This window comes from Anopheles merus, chromosome 2L (assembly GCF_017562075.2).
Source record: "Anopheles merus strain MAF chromosome 2L, AmerM5.1, whole genome shotgun sequence".
NCBI lineage: Eukaryota > Metazoa > Arthropoda > Insecta > Diptera > Culicidae > Anopheles > Anopheles merus.
Window position 1 is genome coordinate 17,190,736 of NC_054083.1, and position 22,637 is coordinate 17,213,372.

Here is a 22,637-nt window from a genome sequence, read left to right on the forward strand (position 1 = left end):
TGGTGCAAACATGGAGGAGCTAGAGCTGGAAACCGAGCAGACACTGAAGGATATTAACAAATGGTTGGAAAACACGCCGCGGTTTCCCGAGTACAGCTCAGCCAGCAACTCGCCGTCGCGCTACATCATGGACGATTTCGACACGGTGCCGGTAAAGATCGAACCGGCCGACTTCCGCAAAACCGATTCCCCTGTCGCAGCTGCCGGCGGCGAACGAAGCGGCCGCTAGCCCGCTACGTGGAGCAAGTCCCGTCTGGCGACCATCGCCACACCGCCGAAAGCATTCTCCCCTAGGTCGGCAGCCAGTTCAAAAGAGCCCAGCGGCCCTGCAGCGGGCACCGGCAAACAAGCGAGCGGCAGCACGACGCCATCCGCCTCACACGCGAAAGACGCCTCCAAAGGTGAACCGCTGGTTCCGATTCGGCCGGTGCACTAAAAGATTCTACCAACAGCACCGCTGCTGCGCAACGGGCAGCAAACCCGCTGACCGACGAGTCACACACTGCGGGCCCTCCGCCGATCATACCGCCGCACTCGCAGAAAAAGGAACCCAAAGAACCGAAGCGAAAGTCGCTGAAGGAAAAGCTCTGCCAGCTGGGTGCGGGTGGGCGAAGCGCGATTTGCACCATCACCGTACCACGATCGACCGGTTGCAGCCGGGCAAGGCGAAGGGCAACCTCATCGGGACGATCCAGAATCTCAACAAGCCGGACGAATTATTCCCGCTCGGCGCGGGTGGTGGTGCTGGCGCGGGAGGCAGCGGTGCGACCGGCAGCGGTGCCCTGAACAAGGTGAAGGAGGTGAAGAACTCGCTGATCGTGAAGACGGACGAGTCAAAACCGAAGCTAAGCCTCGGTACCGTGCTTAATACGGAAGGGTTCGGTATCGTGCAGCAGCACAACTTTGCCGACGACGAGGACGATCCCAAGCGTAGCTCCTCGTTGCTGAAGAAGGACGAGGACGCTGAGGAGGACGAACTGTTGATCGGTACCGCAGCGATCGGTGCTGTAAAGCCCTTAATAAGTGCGTTGAAAACCGCAGCACTAGCGATCACCGGTGGAAGCTCTCCCGCCGGTAGCCGCGAGGGAGGATTGCTCTCGAAAAAGGATGAACCTAGCAACACCACGGCCGCGGGTGAGAAAACGGAACCGGCCAGCGATCTGGCGGTGGCCGGAGAGCCCAAAAGCAGCACCGTTTCGTCGGCAGCGGACAAGTTTGTTCTCGCTGGAGGATGGAAAGCCGGGCAAAGGGAGGAAACGATTGGAAAGGACGCACTCAAAGGCAAGGATAAACCGGCCGCAACGCCCAACCTGAACGCATGGATCAAGGCGTTCGGTGCGCCGAAAAAGCCGAAGAAATCGGACGACACCGATGAACCCGGCAAAGCTTCGCCGGCCAGCGATAAGAGCAAGCCGAACGAGAACACCTCCACCCACCCTTCGTCGAACGAATCGTCCAGCGGCATTGGCAGTCTGCCGACCATTCCCGGCAGTCTGGAAAGTCCCAGCTATCCCACGTTGCCAACCGTACCGCGGCAGCGAAAGGCCAGCACCGGCAGCACGGTTAGCGAGCGGTCCTCGTACAGCCAAGATCCGGACAGTCCCCGCATCGGTATCGACGAACGGCTCGGAGCGTATCCCGCCCCGTACCCGAGCCCGATCGGGGCGTCACCGATCATGACGTCGCCCAAGCTGGACGATACGCAGAAGAGCCCGTACCATCCACTGAACGGTGCGATAAAGGTCGGGTTCTATCAGGACACCACGCAGAAGAGCAGCCCGGAAAAGAGTTGCAGTCCGCGGGATCTACCCTCGCCGTATCCGCAGTACTCGCAGCATCTGTACACGTCCAACGCTGCGAACGCGACCGGTACCGGTGGTACTACAACTACCGCCGGGAACAATATTGCCCCCGGCGGAGGTTCCTCGGTGTACGGCAGCTATTCTGCGTATGGGACTACACCTACCGGTATCGGGTCTACCGGTACAAACGTTAACCAGCCCAGTACGGCAGCGGCAGCAGCTACGGCAAGCAGTGTGGCCGACAGTTTCAAAGGCTACGGCAAAGAGCTTAAATCACCGGTCGATTTCTACGACCAGTACAAACAGCCAGCCTCGCAGGAGTCGGACTACAACTCGTCGATGAGCCCCAGTACAAATCCCAACTCTCCATATCACAACCCGGCGTCATCACCGTACCAGCAGCAGCCAAACTCGCCTTCCTGCTACCCGCAAGCGTCCTCCTCCTCCCCGTACGGGCATCAACCGTCGTCGATTGCGTCGCCCGCCTCGTCGGTGGGTCCGCTGTCGCCGTACAATCCGCCGGCGGTACCGCACAGTCCGGCTACCGGACAGACCACACCCTCCAGCATCAGTGGCCACTCGCCGTACAACCCGGGCCAGGGGCAGTCGCCCTACCACACCAATCAGGCCCCGTCAACGGCCTCAACGTCGCCATCGACCGGTACAGCGGTGGGCGGCGTTGCTGCCAGTGGTGGTCAACCTAAGCTGCAGTCGAAACCAAATACGCCGCTGCACCAAAGCCCCAACTCACCGTTCTCACAGTCAAACCAAAGCTCCCCCTACTCACAGCAGGATCCCAACTCGCCCTACTCCTCCCAAGGTGGCCAGCTGTCGCCGTTCCAGCCGATGTCCCCGAAACCCCAGCAGCCGGCTGCTCCGTCCGCTGCCGGCAACACCAGCAACAGCAACGCCAACAATGCGATTAAGCTCGCTCCCCCGATCATCACGCCGCAACAGGCCGCCGCTGCCGCTGGCGTAATACTTCCACCCGAATCTCCCGCCCATTCGCAAGCGACGACGGCCGCGACGATCGGTGTGCATCAGGCACAAAACCTGACCGGATCGGGCGGCAGTACGGGCACGGGCAACAACAGTTCTGCCCCCTCAAGCACGCCGGGAACGACGATCGCGTCCACACCGATGCAGCTGAACTCGCACCAATCGCCCTGGACGGCGCACCACAATCAGTACAACCCGTACCTGAACCATCCGGGCGATACGGCCGGCGGGGCGGGCAGCATGTCGTCCTCGTTGCCCCCAGCACCGGCTCATATGCCACCATCTCAGCAGGGACATCTTAGCAACGTGCACACGCATCCATCGCCCGCCCACACGCAGCACCAGCAGCAGCACCACCACCAGCAGCAGCACCAGCAGCAGCAGCAGCAGCAGCAGCAGCAGCAGCAGCAACAGCAGCAGCAGCAGCAGCAGCAACAGCAGCAGCAGCAGCAGCAACAGCATCTACTGCAACACCACCAACAACAGCAGCAACACCAGCAAAGTCATCAACAGCAACACCAACCAAATCATCAGCAAACGCCACACGGGCACCATCTAGCGACGACACAGCAGCAGCAGCAAAGCCATCTTGGCAATCTGCTAATGGGATCCAACAACAACCCCTACACTTCCACGTACGGTCGGCCGTACGATCTCAATTCGGCGTCGGCATCCAACACATCGTCATCAGCTTCAGCAGCAGCAGCAGCAACGGTGGGCGGATCGGGAACGACCGCGACATCATCCAACATTGATCACCATCAGGCGCCGCAACATCATTCCCAGCAGCAACAGCAGCAGCATCTTCATCATCAGCAACACCAACAGCAGCATTCGGCGCCGCATCATCAACAGCATCCGAGTTTAAGCGGCATCAGCAACAAGAACAGCCCTAGCACGGCCTCAATCACCAACACTTCGAAAGTACCTGAAATGATCAACCTAGGCTATAGCGAACCTGATACCAATAGCAGCAAACCGGCGCAGGACGTTCCAATGAACATGGAATCTTCGAGCGGTTTGGGCAAGGAGAAAGCAGATGGTACGAAGGACAACAAACATTTGCAGCAGCAGCAGCAACAACAACAACAGCAACACCAATCTTTCGATCATCATATGGGCATGAGTTACGGAAACCCGATGGATATTTCCATCAGCAAATCGAAGGCGTTCGATATGTTTAATCGTGCGGCGACGATGAATTTCCCGCGCGGGTTCGGTGCTCCGGGCATCCATCAGCCGGCACCCGCTGGCAACGTTGGGGCCAACAGCACCGGCGGCTACGATCATCACCGCTCGTTGTCACAGGCGACCAACATGAACAAGGCGCACGATATGAGCGGTGGTGGAGCAGGTTCGGCGACGGCTAGCGTGTCCACCGCACCAACCGGCTACATCATGCAGCCGGCGGGCGGGAAACAGGCCAATCAACACCCAGCGGACCAGCTGCATCTGCCCCGCTACGATCAGCGCAGTCCGCAACATTTGCAACAGCAGCAGCAGCAACAGCACGGTGCAACATCCGCTTCCTCTGGGCCATCATCGCAACCAAGCGGCAGCGGCACCGCGTCGACGGATCTCAGCAGCGCGGGTGGCGGCTACAAATCATACGGTGTACCGGGTACTCCAGCCACGGCCGCATCGGCATCGCTGATGGACCCGGCAATACGCAATCTCACCTCCCTGTCCTCCCTCTACAACCCGGACCCGGACCGACTGCTCGGTGGTCCCGGTGCGCCATCTGCGACCACGGCTGGCGGCTTCTACGACAAAGGTATGCCGTCGGCCGCGCACATGTTTGGCAAAAATCTATCCCAGCCGCCGGTCGCGTCCTCCTCCGCTGCCACCACGTCGGCCCTGCAGCAGATGTTCAACAACACCATGGCGGCCACCACGATGGCAGCGTACAACGCCAACCGGGAGCAGCCGAACGTTGGCTCCTACGTGCCATCGCCCAACTATCACCATCCGCAGCAGCATCAGCAGCGGACCGACATGATGAATGCAACCAACATCCAGCCGCAAAAGATGTCCCACAATGCCAACGTACCGTCGGCTTCGGGCGGCGGTGCCGGTAATGCGTCGGTCAGCAGTGAACCTGCGCCGCCACCGGCTAAACCCAAACGCTCGCGGAAAAAGAAGGACCAGCTAGCGCAGGAACAGGCAGCGGCGGCGGCGGCGTCAGCAGCAGCTGCAGCAGCAGCAGCGGCAGCGGCAGCAGCCCAACAGCAGCAGCAAACGCTACATCAGCACGCAATGCATGCCGCCCATCAGCAGCAGGCACTCGGCCCACATCAAGGATTCCCCGCCTACCCTGGGCTAAAACCATCCAACTCTACCTCCTCCGCCAGTGGTGGTGCGGGTGGTGCTGGCGGTGGTCCACCCGGAATGGGTTCGGCTTCCGCTGCGCCCGGTGCGGTTGGGAATCCGGCAAGCAGCGCGGAAACGTCCGCCATTTCGCTGAAAACGGCCAACATCGTTCCCGGCAGCGCGTTCAATTTTGGCCCCGGCCGGCTGGGCTCGGTCTGCCACCGGGTGGCCTTTACGGTGACACGTCTGCCACCACGTACCTGGAGGAGTCGTACCGCAACTCCCAAAATCCGTACTACCTCCCGCCCAGCCATCGGGGCACATCGGCGACGGGCTCGGGTAGCACCGGTACCGAGGCCGACAAGCTTGGCAACCCGATCGGCTCCCAGGCTACCCCGCCCGGGTCGGTAGCGGCGGCCGCCGCTGCCGCTGCCGTTGCCTCCGTACACGGCCCACCGCCACCGACCGCTGCCTCGCCGTACCATCAGTTCCTGGCTTCGCATCACGGCACACGCCCGTACCAGTTCATGAACCAGTTTGATCCACTACACCAACAGTACCTGCGACAGGAGGAGCTTCGGGCACAGATGATGATCAACCAGGGGCTTCTGGGCGCGCCGGGTGCCGCTCCGCCTGGTGCGTACGGACAGCCCGGTTACCATCATCCCGCGATCGGTATGCACAAGCCGTACGACGCGATGAACAGCATGAACCGCTCGCCCTTCCTATAACATCCGCAACCACCGGCTGCGGGTGAACTTTTGGGAAAAACGGCACCAGTGGGGACAGAGATGAATGGCAGCGAATGAAAACAAACTAAAAAACGATGTCCCCCTTCTCGTCCTGCATACAAAGTAAAAGGTTTACTTCAGTTGACATTATCATCCGTTCTAAGAACGATGTACGAAGGGTAGAACGAGTTTGTGCAACCTAAAATGCTTTGCGCATCTGTATTGATGTTTTCTATTTTGGGGGATTTTGGCAGATTATTTTACTTCTTCTAACCTTTTGCACAGAGTGGAATAAGAACGGTAGTGTTGTTACTTGAATAATCCATTAAAAACTAAGCAAAAAGTTACACCGATCACATCTTGCAAGGGTCCACCGCTAATTGTTTGTGAATGGTTGAATTTGCGAACATTTACTTCAATTTAGTATTTTATGTTTTAGACCTCTCTCTTATTTTCTTTTCCTTTTTTTCGTTTTGTAATCAGTCCAGACCCTTGTTGTCCCTAGTTTTGTATCATTGTTATGCAACTGTTGCAAGATTGTTTCGTTGCTTATACAATATGTTTATTCGTCCCAGTAAAGAATAAGGGAAAACAACCGTCAATAAGTTGAAGTATTTTTCTTTACGTGTTTTTTTTTGTATTGTCTTTCCGACCAGAACTGAGTTGGAATAAGGTTGAATTGTCTCATAAAACTACAAAACCTGTGTATAGTTGTAGATTCGTTCACATTGTGCAAACGTCATGTTTATGCCTCGTCTTAGACGATGATGCAGTGATTGTGTGATAAATGTATGTCGCTGCTAAAGGAAAAGATTGTATTTCTCTAGCGGCTATTATCCTATTTTGGTGTGTGGTGTCTCAGAATGTTATAAACTGCAAACGGCTGGGTTTTGTATGAATTAGGTTGTTTTTAATAACGTAAATTATGTACTCAGTTATGCGCAGTTTGTGAAGTATACTTTTGGTTTTTTTCGTTGTTATGGTCTTAAATGAACACACACATTGAATATTCTCAGAATTGGTCGAGTGTAAAGGTTTCAAGGGTGAAAATATCAGACAGCATTTAACTTTAGCCTCAACTTGTCGAAGCTACTTAGCCGCGATTCTGCTTAAGTTCTGCTACATAAATATGAATTAACTAGTTCCCTTACTACCAAGAAGATACATTACCACATTCCCTCGATGAGTTTCCTTCACTTTTTAAACAGAAATATCAATTAATGGTAAAACATATTTCATCAGTAACCGTAACACTCACAAATAATACCAGTCGATAGTTCGAATAAGTAAATATTGAAGAATATTCTATTATAACACAAGCAGATGAAAACAAAATGGTAACCATTTCGTTTAATACAGTAAAAGTGCAGCCACTCGCCACCCCCAGCCCCTGTACTGTACGCCTTATTCGTCAGCGTAACTTCCACCAAAAAAATGTGTGGAAACGGTTAATCATCGTTTGTCTGCATGCAAACAGAATATAGGAAAATAGAAGTTTATCGATCTAAGCTAATGGAGAATTTAAAATAACACAATAATCAAACCCCCGAGCAAAGCGTAACGAGATTAGTGAGAAAGAAAGAGAAAGAGATAAAAAAGATATAAAAGGCAACAAATTTGTTAGGAGTTGAATAATAATCAAAATTTGACTATAGGATCTATTTATATTTGAAAATGTATATCATTGCTACACGATCTGTATCTGGGTTCTGATCCTTGTTGTGATCTTTCTGTACGGGTTCACCCCTCAGCACGATTACCAATCACATGCGTGAAAGAACAAAAATTATGTATTCTTTTACTGTGGTTGTACAATTTTCATTTCTTTATTTTTTTGTGTGTAAACAAAAGTAGAAACTGATCGGACGGAACAAAAACAGACAAATTGATCATGTTCGCTTTTCCTTTTCTTCATCTTATGTTCTTTGTTTCTAGCTCTCTTTCTCTTTCATACAATTAAACCGAGGGCATTCGAGAAAATGTAAAAAGTCGTTTTTTAAAAGCACATCAGTAGTTACAGCAACACAAACATTAGACGATGACGATCGCAATGAACATTACGGTTGTTTAGGTTTCTTTTTCACCCTAGTAAGCCTTTTTGTACATACATTTAGTCGGATAAAGAGTGCGATCCGATCGCTCTTGGTAATACGAACTGTAGGCGGCGAACCTTCTCCCACGACCAAATGTAGCGTTTTCTTTGCTGGAAAGGAAACCTTACATACACTATAAACTCTTCCGTTCCTTGTATAGATGTTGTGCGTACTGGTGTGCGTAGGTTAAGCTAAACAACTTGTTAATTATTAGAACAAAAGAACAAAAACAGGCATGCGCGTAGTCTGTCGAATTAGCGTAATGTGGATCAAGGCGAATTGCTAAAAAAATCGTTTGACAAAATGCGATTTTAGGGAAGAACAATGCTATAGCCATCGGAATATATATTAGTTAATACACGTTTTAAGTATAGACTTTCCTACACCTCCACAGCGTTTCACACCAGTTGGGGATGTGGGCGAGTGCGTACACAAAAAGAATCGTATTAAGTGGGTAGTATAAGTTATTAAACGATACAAGACAACACAACAATTGTACGCAACAACGGCATAAAGAACTGTTTTCGAAACCGTACATCTAGTGTAGTGAAATTCCGTGCGTGTGTGTGTGTGTGTGTGTGTGTGTGTGTGTGTTTGTAAGGTTAGTCGTCAGCTGTGTGTGCCTGTCGTCGTGTGCGCATTTCATAATTGCTGTGTTGAGGATAATTAACAACAGGAGCTAAATTACCCCTTACAGGAAAAGGAAATAATTCTAGCAAAAGTTAATTCACTAACGCATATGTTAACTGATGATATAGCGCGTTTGAGTTGCTTTGAGTAGCAAAAGTTGTAGAGCAACAAACCAACAGCATCCACCACAAAAGCCTTGTTTGGTTAAGAAAGCTGAAAAACTTTTTGTTGTTGTAATGTTTTATGTTTTAGACTATTAACGTCTATCCACAACATAATGTTTTCGGGATTTGAAGGGGTAGTTAAAAACGAAATTCGACAAAAACAATATACATATTCAGCATAAAAATAGGAATTATTCAGTGAGAGATGTAAACAAGGAAAACACGGCAGATCAAAACAAAATAGCAGCAAACGCAAAATGTAATCTAGATACATATATCTACGTTAAACGTCCGTTTTTTCTTCATCGCCTCAGTCACTCTTATGTTGTAATCCCATATTTTAATGCAAAATCGATTGTAAAGTGTGAAACAGTAGTGCAAACAGAGGTAAGAACTAAGCGAACATCGCAAACATGTAAGACATAACATACCTACATACAAAACACATTAAAAAAAGAAAACAAACAACACACACCGCGAAAAATAAGAGAAAATATAGTGAATTTAAACAAACAACACGAAGTCAATGAAAAAGCGAAGAGAACGATCATCGTATGAAAGAAATCAGGTGCATCGAACTGTATTGTAATCCAGTCTAGAAATGTAAGTGTGATTAGTTTTCTTTTTTTTTCTTAATTGTTCCTATGCATCCAGAACTTATACTTTTAAGGTGAAAAAAATAACCTATAGTTTACGAATCGTAAAGAATTTTCGGACAAAACATAGTCCATTAAAACATGAGTCATATGTCGTTTTTTTTTAAACCAAAGTCGGTTGTACCTTTTTTGACACGCCAGTCCTGAGATTTACGTGTACAGTGCAAAGAACATAACATGTAGGTTTTTGTCTACAATTCGTTATCGGCTGTCTATAGTATTTCTTAACATTTGGAAGAATTATCTTCAAAAATTATTATTGAAGATAGCTAGGTTCGAGTAAACTGTGCCTCCTATCTCTCTCTCTCTCTCTTTCTCTCTATTGTTGGTCAGCTCACGGTAGAGCACGTCGGTGTGACATGGCCCCTCCAACAATCATTCTTGAGGATGCTCGGTCGCTGGGTGCAGCCTGCCATCCATGTAGATACCTGATCTCTGACAGGTCTCCCTTCACCTAATCCAGCCATCGAGTTCGCTATGCTCCCCTGCGCTTTATTCCGAACTGGGGATCACTGTCGAACACCTTTTTGGTGGGGCATGAGTCCGGCACCCTCATGGCATGCCCTAGCCAACGTATCCTGCCAGCCGTTGCCACCGTCAGGATGCTCGGTTTGCCGTACAGCTCAGCAAGCCAGTGGTTCATCCTTCTCCTCCACGCTCCATGCTCGAACACACCGCCAAAGACCCGTCGGAGGAGGTCCGGAGGATGCGTCGCTCAAATATGCCCAGAGCGTTTGCATCCTCCGCTGTCCATAGAGGATCACGCGGGTGAATCAATGAGCGATATATCTAGATTTTCTTGCGGTCTCGATGTCGTTTGAATCTTAACAGATGGTGAAGTCCATAGTTTGTACGATTCCACTGCACAATCCATCTTCGGATTTCACTGCTGATTCGGAGTGACGTTCTGAAGTAACGACCGTCCAAAGATACCCAAACTCCTTTACCACCTGGATATTGTCGCCGTCAACTAATACACTTTCGGGATTGAGCCTCTGGCCAGAAGGTACTTTACGTTTGTCACATTGATACTTCGCCTTCGTTTGCTTATTGTTCTTCATTAGATTTATAGGTTGAGACCTCGACATCTTCATGATAATAGGTACTTGGGTCGTATGCAGCTACGATTGTATCGATACCCGCAAAGGATCCAAATGTATTTGTTAACGGTCTATTCTCATCGAGATTCCGGGCAATGGATTGCACTTCTAAAAGTTCTGATTTCAATGCCAGAACTGATTCTGATTCCAGAGCTAAATTCGACTCCGGAATTGAAGTCGGCTCTTTAATTTTAATCGATTCCAAAATCGGAATTGGCTCCGGTATTGGAATCGATTACAGCATCGTTCCGATTCCCGGCTCCCACCACTACTCCTATACCTAGTCAGATCAGATGCATAACTATGACGGTTGCAGGTGTATGCTATAAGTGGTGTTTTTATTATGGTCGCTTGAGATCTCCCTTAGAGCATCTAAGCTTATCAATCTTTATTAATATACAATTAGGTGCATGCCTTTTGTCATCCGATTGATGTCATATAGAAACAATATATTGACATGTTGAGAAATGATCAAAAGCAACTTCATCCTCGGTCCAATAATTCTCCCAACGTACCAGAATGTGCTCATTAGATTGTCACATTGGATTTGTTTACAGCAATAGTTTTGTGTAACTCATAAACAAGTTTCACCCCACTGTTTGGTCAGGTTCTCAGTTCTGGAGACTTCTGTCTTACCCCTTCTGAAAGGCCCACGACTCCCTCTCGCTCTCTGGATGCTGATACCATTGCAGTGAGTCATTGTGTGTAACTGTTGTTGCCCTTCTTTGCAGGTCTATGCAACAAGTGCACAAATTGCGCACTCATACAGCTCACCGAACTAGTAGAGCCAATGCATCGGCAATCGCTTTAACGCCCATTTTCTTCTCGCTCCTCGTTTCGCCACCCCCCATGGAAAAGAAAGTGCATTCTTCTTATCAACGCGTCGCCAGACCCAGAACAGACACAAGCACACGGTGACGATTCTCGTCCACCATCAGCAGCAGCAACAGCAGCAGTAGCAATCTTATCGATGACGGCTTCCCAGATTCTTCTCTCCGCATGACCGCTGATAACCGCCGAGCGAGTGTGGCTGGTCCGTCCAAGGAGCTTCATGGGATGAATCGACTTCGGTTGGTTTCAGTACAGTGCCATACACGCCACGGCGAGGTTCGTGCTTGATCGGTCGTTGTACTAGAAAGTAACAGAAAGTGCGTTTATTTCGGTACCCTGTTCTGTGGTGTGCTGTTGTTATAGTCATTGCCCATCGGGATCTGGTCAATTTGGAATTCGGGCGTTTAACGGGCGAGCTACTCACCCCGGCTACTTCGTGTTTCATTGTCGAGCAAATCAGGGTCGTAGTGTAATTGAACTTGCGTTGTAGGTTTCTAGCGGCATCGTTTCAATCCAGCTGCTAACTTGATTGAGTGATCAATTAGTCTTAATGTGTGGTTAGAGAGAACACACATGGTCCGTTGCTTCAAGGCCCGTGTGATCAGAGTGATCTTTGAACGTTACGTTTGGTTACATTCCGGCGAGCCAAAACCCTTATCGTTTTGCCGGTACCAATTTACCGCTTTCCGTATATGTGCAATCGTATTTATAGAAAAACGATTGATAGTGATAGGCGGGCGATGATTATCCACCATCGCTCACAATTACACGCTCGCCGCGCTGGTACCCACAACTGATTGGTTTCTTATCGGCTGTCTATAGTAACAGGGCATGGGAAGATGTATAGTAAAAGAAGTTTGTTTTGAAAAAAAGAGCTCAAAAAGATTAACTCGTGCCTCGTCGCCGCATCAGCACTTTCTACATGAACCCTTTAGCGATAGGAAGAGAGTGCAACCAGATGCCACCAATTAGCATATTCCAATTACGGAGTGTCAGCATAGTTCTTCCTTTTTTTCGTTCTGTAATCATTTCGCAATACTCTGCAACAAAATGACAAAAAGGCGGTAGAAATTGCAAACTTTGCGCATGGATTATTATGCGCAAAAAATCCTCTTTTCGGTGCATTTGATAGAGAAATGTTGAGTGAATGCATGATGAATTGTGTACAAAATGCGTACTTTTGATACTGATGTTGCAATGTGATCCATTCAGACTTGTGATCGTTCTGGTCTGACAGCCATCTCGCTTTCCAAATCGTTTCAATATTATTTCATCAAGTGTATGAAACGCAACCATAAGCCGATTATACTGAAATTCTCATAACCATTATAAGATTCAGGCATATTTCAGTACAGATCAATGCAATAATTAATATTGGTACGAAATGCTATGCAGATTATTTGGCTACAGCTTTTACCCTTCTTTAATACTACAACTATCAAAATACTGCAGCATACAACTTTACCCGTTGTTTGGAAAATAAATTCAATTACAGTTTATTTATTTTGCTTTAAACCAGGCGGGCACGTTCGTAAAATCAACACGAACAATTTAATCTCTTGCGCGCATTGCGCGTTTTGAACCGTCCACTTGTGATTTTCAACGGTTTTCCACGCGCGACGGCGCAACATCAAAACCACGTGCGAAGGGAAACCACCGTCCGTCAAACTTTGCGATTGCAGGGGGTTTAGTTGTAGGTGCCTCCAGGTGCTATGGATGAGTAAATTTGAAGACGGATTTTGTTCAAATTAAAACTGTGGGATGTGGGGTTTTTTTTTAGAATAAAACGTTGCCTTTCTGCTTTTAGTCAGCAATAACTCGTTAAAAAAATTGTTATTAAACTATATTTTGCGCAAATAATTCAAACGCATAAATCACAACCAAAAATTACATTATCCAACCCAGCATAAACAAATTTGGGAAAAACATTTAAGAATTTCAATTTGAATCTATTTCTTCATTAATTTATCGAAATTAAATTAAAACATATACGACCGCACGGAAAGGTTAACCGACGACCCCTGTAACCTTGTGCCCTAGATCGCATCTGTCAACCTGCATCGATACACCCGATACATCGTGGTGTTGGTTACAGGCCGTCCGACAGCAAAGAGTGTGAGTTGCATAATTGCCAAACCGCAAGCACGGAGACCGGGCGGTGCAGCTGCCAAGCGCACTCAGTGTGTTGCATTCTGACTCTACCCTTCGTCGCGGACGCGTACGCTTCTCGGTACATCTGTTCTGGGATCTCGTGGCTGGTGTTGTTGGTCTAGCTCGACGCACTGCCCGTCCACACTGTGTTGTACGTTTGCAAAGAGAGAGAGGAAAAAACGACAAAACATAAACAAACGCAACACCGCGAAACGTTGTGTACCGGAACGAGTAGAAAGTGTGGTTTCCATTACATGTGTTTATGTTATAGGTGTAACCCGTCCTCGACCATTTGCATTGAAAAACATGCCGAAAATGAACTGAAAACAGTGGCAGAACAGTGCGTGTGTGTGTTATGTGTGTGTATGCGCCTATCGGTACTGTTAGAATAGAGTGAAATCCTTCGTTTCGAGAGTCCCCTTCCCACCAGGAGCTACCGTTTGCCAACCAATATTTGGCCCAATATCTACCCCAATTTCGGGAAGGGTAGAACACACCACGAGGGAACGACGGCGCCCCGCCCCGTTGGCTCATGATTATATTTCACTGTCGTACGCAGTTTTAGCTTCGGTTCTTTCGCCTGTTACGTTCGTGCTGAAGACGCAGCAAGAAGGCATCCAAAATGGTCGAGATTAACAAGAAACTGTTGCCCATGAAGGCACACTACTTCCTCTTCAATGCAGGTAAGCTTTCTTCTTCCCGTTTTGTTTTATCCCCCCCCCCCCTCCCAACAGTCCAAAAGAACGCTGCGACCATGCAGCATCTTCCAGGTGTGTGCGCACGCGGGACGGCACAAAAAATGATTTACGACGACTACCCCGGTAAACCGGTTTGTCCGCGAAGCAACGGAAGCCCTCGGAAGAATTTCGGTATTACACCACTTTTACACGGGCTATTTTCGTTGGCCGTTGCAGCCGTACTTCACATTTTGTAACCATTAGCTGCCGATGGGACAAAGAATGCGTTTAAAATAGATATACTTGCAGCATAGTTATGTAAGCGGTACTTCTTACATAGCAGTTTGTCCAAATCGCTCTACTATTACACATAGTAAAATCGGGCGTTTCACCAGCCCTCACCAATGGGCCCAAACGCAGGGCTACACACACTATCACACTCATACACCCCATGACACGTGCTGGTCGTACATTGATACCGGCACCGGTAGCGTTACATACATTCTTATGCTCTCTTATGCTGATGTGCGTCTTTCAGGAACGGCTCCAGTAGTGCCTTTTATGCCGACGCTCGTGCGGCAGCTCGGCTTCTCTACGGTGATCGTCGGAACGATCTACACGGTCCTGCCGATCGTGGGCATGCTGGTGAAACCCCTGTTCGGCATCATTGCCGATCGGTTTCAGCGCCAGAAGCTGCTGTTTCTGATCTTTCAGGTAGGTGTTGCTGCCAGTGCTGCAAAATGTCGCTGTCAATGTCATAAAAAAATCTGACCGAAACAAAACCCATGCCAGCGTCACGTACTCAATTGTGATGATCAGAGGTGATACGCAGAACGATTGGTGCGACCAATACATGCTTCATGACATTTTTGTGACCATCGCTTAGTTAGTCACTATGTAATGACTTATTTTTACTGTGATCAGCACTGCAAAATGTCACTGACATAGTCATGACAATTTCCTGCCGAAACAAATTCATGTAAGCGTCACGAGCTCTACTGTGATGATCAGAGGTGAGCCTCAAACAGTTGGTGCGACCATGCTTAGTGACATTTTGTTCGACGATCTTTTGGTCAGTCACTTGGTCGCGACATTTTGTGTCGGTGATCATCACGATGGTCTTGGGAGATATACGGTGCTTGCGAGTGGTTCCAAAAAATATAATGAGGATATATTCTCGCTCTGTTTGACCCAACAGGAAATCAAAGCAGACAGAGCGTGAAAGCATGCTCATTTTGTTGCTTGGGACCACACGCCAAGTATATCGCCTTCGGCATGTCATGACACACTTTCATTGAGTATCAGCAATGAGCATCAAGCAACCACGAATATGTTCATTGTTTTCGTTGGTGAACATCTCGTGATGCTCATGACATTTTGCAGCACTGGTTGCTGCTACTGCTGTTATCCCAATGTTTCGCCAATCTCTTTTCCTCCTATTTTACGCACTTTTTTTTCTCTCTCTATTGTTGTAGATCCTTACAGCCGTTCCGTTCTTTCTGATCATGTTCATCCCGGCGATCCCACAGGACTCGACCGTCACATTCCACTGCCACAATGGGGCGGCTGACCTGAAGTACTGCCCGGACAATGGGACCAGCATTGACGCGTGCCTGGTGGAAAGCATCACCACGAACGAGAGCAACGGCACGCTGCTGTGCGATATGGAGTGCCGCACCGAACCGTGGATGTGGGACACGGTGTGCAAGTACTGGAACGTGTCGGCGTACTGCGACGAGAAGAACATACCGGCCGATCGCATCCTCCGACTGACGGGCGTCGTGCCCAACAACCACATCAATCTGGTCGACGAGTGTCTGTACTTTATGCTGCGCGAGGGCCAGATGGACGGCGACCGGGTACCGCTGTACTGTCCCGCGAACGCGACCGACTTCCGGACGAGCTGCCAGGTGCAGTGCAACAACGAGCAGGTGATGGGTGCGATCTCACACTCGAAAATTGCCGACGGCGACGTGACGGGGCTGTATCAGTTCTGGTTGCTGTTCCTGTTCCTGATCGTCAGCTGGGCCGGTATGGCGGTGGTGGTTAGCGTCGGCGATGCAATCTGCTTCGAGATGCTGGGCGACAAGCCGCACCTGTACGGCAACCAGCGGCTGTGGGGTTCGATCGGCTGGGGCACGGTGTCTCTGTTTGCCGGCTTCCTGGTCGACACGCTGTCCGAGGGCAAGCTGACGAAGGACTACACGATCGTGTTTTACATGACGATCGTGCTGATTGGGTTCGATATGCTTTGCTCCTCCAAATTGCAGGTAGGTAAACGAACCGTACAGCGGATGATGCCACGACTAATCTCTGTTTTTGGCATGTTTTAGCACACCCAGACACGCCTGTCCACCAACATTCTGAAGGATGTTGGCAAAATATTTGTCAACTTCCGGATTTGTGTCTTTTTCTGCTGGTGTGTGCTGATCGGCTTCGGAACGGCACTGATTTGGAACTTTTTGTTCTGGCATTTGGAGGATCTGGCCAGCGCCCAGGAAGGGTAAGCGTGTTGCTGTTGTGTTTCTCTTCGACGGAGCACAATAAACGGTTCTTTCTTTCTCTTCTTCGCTAGATGTGGCCATTCGACTTGGATTAAAACGCTGGAAGGCATCATCATGTCGATCCAAACGTTCGGCGGTGAGCTGCCATTCTTTTTCCTGTCCGGTTGGATACTGAAAAAGATTGGCCACATCCACGCGATGAGCCTGGTGCTGCTTGGGTTCGGCGTACGCTTCCTGCTGTACTCGCTGCTGACCGATCCGTGGTGGGTCATACCGATCGAGTTCATGAACGGCATCACGTTCGGTCTGTTCTACGCAACGATGGCATCCTACGCCAGCATCGTTGCACCGCCCGGCACAGAAGCAACCATGCAGGTAAGGGCAATACAACGCAACTATGTCTACAAGGAGCGCCATTCTTCTATAATTAATCGTTGAATTTCTTCTCCCTCCAGGGACTCGTGGGAGCAGTGTTCGAAGGTGTCGGTGTCTCCCTCGGCAGCTTGCTGGCCGGCAATCTGTTCCATCGTATCGGTGGCAGTGCAACGTTCCGCGCGTTTGGCACGGCGGCGCTCATACTCTTCGTGCTGCACGTCGTCGTGCAGAAGCTGACCGACCGCTTCAGCAGCCAGGGTAAGCAAAAGCAACAGAAAATGAACGGCTTGACGGACGTTAAGCTCAAGGAAAACGGAACGCATTGCGGGTCGGGTGGCGGGCTGGGCGAGAACGGTCTCTGCAACGGACAGCTGGGCAAAAGCGGCTCCGTCCTGTCGGAGTCCACCGTGCAGGAGGTGCTGCACGAAACCGACCATGAGCAGGACCAGCTACACGATTGCCCCCCCGCCAGCCAGGCAGAGGGGCAGAAGAATGCCTCCAACGGGAACGTGGCCGGACACGAGGGAGAAAAACAGCCGAACGGCAATACGGTTGCCGCCGCCGCTGTCCAAGGCCAGCTGTACGAAGTGCCATTAAATTAGGTTGAACGGGAGAGATCGCTTCTTCCTCCTACTATGTTGTCCTTTCAACAATTCAACATGATATTACACATCCGGGCAAAATGGAAGGGGGTTTGGAAAATCAATTAGTTGTAAGCTCTACGCCCGCGTACTGATACCTTTACATTCTCGCAATCTGCCACAACCATTGCCACGACCACACATACAACACACATACCAACGCATACATCCGTACACAAAAAAAGACCACTTCACCTCACCAAATCCTTCCCATCGAACGGATTATGGACGTACAAAGAACGGCGGTTCATTTTTTTCTTTCGGTAACTGATTGTTAGTTTGCGATAAGTTTGCATTTATGTCTTTTCTTGGTTTTTGATTTTGACGGTCCCCTATCTTTCTACCTGCTATGATGTTCATAGACTAGCATTGTGTACAAGTAATAAATACGATTATAATTCATCATTATTTGCTTCCCTGCCACGTTGAGTAGTTCATTTACCGGACCATGCGACGACACGCGTTCTCTGACAACATTACGAAATCATATAAAAGAAACAACAAAAAGGGGGTTTGTTGCCCTAAACATGGTTGCAATCAGTAACAAATGAAATAGGAAGTACAAACAACACGTTTTTCGCTACCATAGCTACCGTAGTACAAAGCGCTTCAATCAACACGTCTCTTTCGTACGCAACCACAAGCCATCTCGCCCCAGGCGCAAGGTGGGTGTCAATTAAATACGTTTCTTTTACCGTACCACTGCGTAAACCGTGTGTTTGCTCGTATATTTGTTGGTTGCTTTATTTAATTTCTATTTTCGTAGAGTTGATTTAGTGCTGATACCCTTTTTGCGAACCACACTCTAGACATGCTAGACAAACTCCCATCAGAACGTTTCGGCTCCAAGATTGTGCATGATCTGCGAACAATAATTAAAGATGCCCTGCTTCGCTACTACTCCTGCTATCCAGATGTGCGAGTGATTGCTCTTTCTTTCCCAACGTTTGGCAGCTAAATGTAGCCGCGGACAACATTGTCTCCTATCGGAACGTAGCGCGCAATAATGTAGCTTACGGTGCACTTTTATACCTATCTATAAACAATCGCCATCGTACCCACTAAACGGCAAGATTGTCACTATCTTCTGTCGGCGACGCGCTTTAAAACAATTAACAAGCGTCTCGGCGTCCATTTGATATCTCCTCCAATTGCACCCAACACGGAGACGGACACGGCGAACGCTCCACGTGCTAGTGTTGCTGCCACGCTTAAACCACGTGTTTCACTCGTGATGGTCAAATTGAAACCATCAAGCACCCCTCTTTAGGTTCAGCACACAAAATGTGTCTGTGTTTGCATATTTAGTTTGCTTTTGCAATTCCTCTTTTTTATTCGTTAATCTTTGATATGCTTTTACCTAGCGTGTGGTCCTCCTTGTGTAATTTTCCTTTCTTGAGGTTGGGGTTATTCCTGCATGAAAAGCAGCATGTTACTTAGATCTGTTGTTTGCTCTCGTCTTTTCTCTCAATACGCTTTCTTTCTTTCTTAAATAATTTCCCATCTTTTCTCTATTTGTTGCAGAAACGCGTCCCGGTTACGCACCACCAAAGGAGGCGCTGGAAACGTAGAAGATGATGAACCGATCGTGCCCGGCGGCAGCTATCAGAAGTAATGGAATGGAAGGAACGTTCACTAGCGCCACACGCGGCGATAGCTTATTTTATCGTGTCCTGTCGTGTCTCTGACTATTTTTTTTTTTCTAACTGACGAAATGCATTTAACTAACTTTATCCTACAAGTGAGACACATTCCAGTGCGTGTATGTGCGTGTGCTTAGAATAGATACGTGTGTGTGTGTGTGCATGTGAGTAAACGGGTATATTGGGCATTATTGCAGAGATCAGGTGTGTGTGTTTTTTACAATATTTACCAATAATAGAAGTAGTGTGAAATAAAGCTCATTACATAGTGAAGAAACGACACGAAAAGCGGGCATTACTATTTTGATTACAGGTTTTTACTTTATTTGATTGTTCGCCGTACTAGCGCTCTCTGCGCTCTTAACAAGTGTACCGGTAAAATCCCAACTTTCCCACGTTTTTTTGGAAGATAAAATATTAGACTCGTCTATGATTTGTTTTTACCTCTTTTTGTTTTAAGTTTGGCAATATCAGTGTGGCAATCATTCAAACACGACACATTCCAACCAATCATGGACCCTTCCTTCAGGCACGGTTGACACACTCGTTTTGTTTTTGCAACAAAGTTGCTAAACGGAGACTTTTAGCGCTTCCAAACAGCTCTCACTATACGTTTCCATTCCATCCCACTTGTTCTATGGTTGCTTTGTTGTGTTAAAAGATTGCTTCGTTGAGAGGGCAGTGCATCATCATTAATCTTGCTTGCCTCCTGCCTCTGTCTTTAGTCTTCGAACAAGGGGTGGGGAGAATGGGGGACAAAAGTCCCCTGATCAATGTCGTTAATTAAATGCGATTTATGTTTTTCAAACAGTAATCGGGTTGGGATTGCTGATTACCACTTCCACTATTCCCTGCTGGTCTTGAGCGGGAAACGGGATTAAGATTTCCGTGGGGTTCGTTTACTGTTCGCAACCAGCGATTCTTCGTAATGCAGCTGTTGCAGCTTCGTTGCACATTGGTTCACCTTGAGTTCTTGGATTTCTAACGCTTTTGCCTATATGAAAAGAGAATGAAGGATGAATTTTTTTTAAACAAAATTATGCATTTTCTACAATACACAGCATAAGTAATTATTCACCCTGAGATTCTTTGTTCGTTGATGAATTTGATGCATTTGCATTTTAATGCGCGTCACCTTATCTTTGTAGGCTTTCGTCTTGAGCACCTGGAAGTGTGAACCATTTCGTAAAAGGTTAAAGGTCAATATTGGACAAGCTTTACAAACTAAACATGGTGGTTACAAAGAAAAGCCAGATTGTGCAGGGTTTTTAATTATTATTTTTTCTCAGGCAGTAGAAAAATTATTCTTTAAAATTCATCAGTAAGTGTGTGAATTGAACAAAAAAAATCAATGTACAGCTACAACGTTTTAAATTGTTGCATCAAACGCTCATCGTTAAGCGCCATTTGTATTTGTGTTGAGAAACTGTACAAAGATGGCCGGTATTTTGCTAATATCCGAGCTAACGTTCGTGTGCATTTTCACGTAGTTCAAAAACTGTCGCCGATGCCGGTTCAGCTGCGCCACACTCATGTTCGACGGGACTTCCGCACGCATGCCTGCCTGCGGTATCTCTACCGGGCCGTCCAGGCCAATTTTCCTTGCCGCCGCTATCTGGTCGATGATCGTCTGCGTGCTTTTGTCCAGCTCGAACAGAAAATTGGTCGCACTCAGCGGCATCTGAAATGGGGAAATATTTCGAATAAAACCCTCTTCTTTGTCTTGTCGTTTACCTTCCGCTTTGCTCACGTACATTTTGTGTGGCCAAATTCGGAGGCAACGGGGCCTGTTCGTACAGTGCGCTGTTGATGCGCGGCAGCTCCATCTCCTCCCCACCGTACACGGTAAACAGGGGTCGATCCCAGCGGCTCGTGTCCTGCGGTTCCTCGTACCGCTGGCAAAGAGCATCGAACGTTTCCGCATCCAGTTCCCCGCTCGATGAATTCTGTACAATCTCCTCCCTGCGAGCATTTCGCTGCTCAACCGTCATGGCACAGTGTACCGTGCACTGGGTCGTACGGGCGTTTTTGCTCATGCAGAAGATTTCGTACCGATAGCCCTTAATGTAATTCGTGCCATCCATGATGACCAGCGTCGACTTGGTGAGCAGCTTCATCGCTTCCGATTTCAGGCTGGCACGGATTTGCTTTTCCTTTCCCGTGTCGGTGAAGCTCTCCTTCACGCCGCACCCGGACCGAGCGATGCAGTCCGCTTCGGACACGATGTGCACCGGCCCTTTACCAAGCTCGGTAAAGTATTTTTCCAGCTCTTTGGCGCGACTCGTTTTCCCACTGCGCGGCAGGCCGGTGATTACGATAAGAGGCATTTTTCCTGGAGATTGAGAAGAGTTTTACCCTGCCGCACTTTTGTTTTGGTAAATACTTGGGCCTACACGTTGAACACTTTGACAGATCCGTCGCGAGACGTCAACAAACAGATGGTTTCGTGACGCAAGCAGAACAAATTATGCATTTTGCGAGATAAACAAACACATCATTCTTCTGATCGTTTTCGTTTCTTTTACGATAAAACACACACACACACACACACACACACACTGTCCGATACCGTATTCACCGTGGAAAACTCACCATTCATTACAAATCTAATCGTACTTCTTTTTGACTCACAATAATAGTAAAATGTTGCTCAAACGCAGGCCAATCAAACGGCCGAAAACGACATGCTTACCATTTCGTTGACTTCCTGTATCTGCCGGCTGGAGAAAGCATTCTTTTCGCTGGTCATTGCAATTTGTAGATCGTTCTGTTTGTTTCTGCAAAGAGATAGCGCGGCATGTGATTCGTGTTTCAGTGCATTCTGGAGAAAGTCACGGGCACTCTTTATGGGCGCGCACAAACCACTCACATCAGTTCCTTCAGGTTTTCCTTAACTTCCCTGAGCTTGGGCTCGTAAATCTGTAGCAATCCGGCAGACAGTGCTCGTACCGTTTCATTGTGCTCCTGAATGTCTTGACTTTCGCTGTCGGAGCTAAATCAGATATCCGATGGATAAGGGAAGAAACGAACATCAGCACATGACCGGTGAACAATAGTACGTATTTTTGGTGGCTTACGTTTCCTCAGACATGGTGGTTGACAATAATTGCCCTGGAATGTCGTAATTGTGCTGCTGGTCGTACAGAAAACACGAAAAAGTAGCAGATTATCAGCACGCAGGACGAGCTTTGTTGTTATTTACATACATTACGCCCACAGACATCACAAGCACAAGCTGTATACACGTGTGAGGTGAGCCGGGCTGCGTTCTGTGCAATCGTTGGCTGCGTACGTTGCAATTGATGACGTCTCGAGGAATCAGTGTGGCCA

The 22,637-nt window shown here is 48.5% G+C and overlaps 3 protein-coding genes across 11 annotated transcripts; 2 read left to right on the plus strand and 1 right to left on the minus strand.

Annotated features, from left to right (window-relative positions):
• Window positions 1–4: 4 nt before the first annotated feature.
• On the plus strand, window positions 5–8,890 carry LOC121592253 (mucin-19-like; the record flags this gene model as incomplete). Its single annotated transcript, XM_041913653.1, is given in 6 exon segments — window positions 5–224; window positions 440–621; window positions 624–1,166; window positions 1,287–3,155; window positions 3,249–5,307; window positions 5,310–8,890. Coding segments are annotated over 6 exon segments (5,406 nt in total), but the record flags the coding sequence as incomplete, so codon positions are not given.
• Window positions 8,891–11,551: 2,661 nt separating this feature from the next.
• On the plus strand, window positions 11,552–19,595 carry LOC121592812 (major facilitator superfamily domain-containing protein 6-like). 7 transcript variants are annotated; one of them, XM_041914611.1, is made up of 8 exons: window positions 11,601–11,633; window positions 13,323–13,431; window positions 13,739–14,150; window positions 14,683–14,858; window positions 15,620–16,414; window positions 16,478–16,647; window positions 16,720–17,023; window positions 17,104–17,760. In XM_041914611.1, the coding sequence occupies exons 3-8, from the start codon at window positions 14,090–14,092 to the stop codon at window positions 17,623–17,625; spliced, it is 2,028 nt and encodes a 675-aa protein (XP_041770545.1). In that variant the 5' UTR covers window positions 11,601–11,633; window positions 13,323–13,431; window positions 13,739–14,089; the 3' UTR covers window positions 17,626–17,760. The 7 variants fall into 7 exon arrangements, with proteins under 7 accessions (XP_041770544.1, XP_041770550.1, XP_041770546.1 ...); XM_041914610.1 differs by lacking the exon at window positions 13,323–13,431 and having other exon boundaries at window positions 11,552–11,633; XM_041914616.1 differs by lacking the exon at window positions 13,323–13,431 and having other exon boundaries at window positions 11,586–11,623.
• On the minus strand, window positions 19,368–22,536 carry LOC121592813 (protein KTI12 homolog). 3 transcript variants are annotated; one of them, XM_041914620.1, is made up of 5 exons: window positions 22,385–22,536; window positions 22,177–22,299; window positions 22,000–22,084; window positions 20,386–20,472; window positions 19,368–20,301 (listed from the first exon to the last, which is right to left on the minus strand). In XM_041914620.1, the coding sequence occupies exons 1-5, from the start codon at window positions 22,396–22,398 to the stop codon at window positions 20,185–20,187; spliced, it is 426 nt and encodes a 141-aa protein (XP_041770554.1). In that variant the 5' UTR covers window positions 22,399–22,536; the 3' UTR covers window positions 19,368–20,184. The 3 variants fall into 3 exon arrangements, with proteins under 3 accessions (XP_041770554.1, XP_041770553.1, XP_041770552.1); XM_041914619.1 differs by lacking the exons at window positions 19,368–20,301; window positions 20,386–20,472; window positions 22,177–22,299; window positions 22,385–22,536 and adding exons at window positions 20,493–20,988; window positions 21,062–21,639 and having other exon boundaries at window positions 22,000–22,078; XM_041914618.1 differs by lacking the exons at window positions 19,368–20,301; window positions 20,386–20,472; window positions 22,000–22,084; window positions 22,177–22,299; window positions 22,385–22,536 and adding exons at window positions 20,494–20,988; window positions 21,062–21,986.
• Window positions 22,537–22,637: the final 101 nt, after the last annotated feature.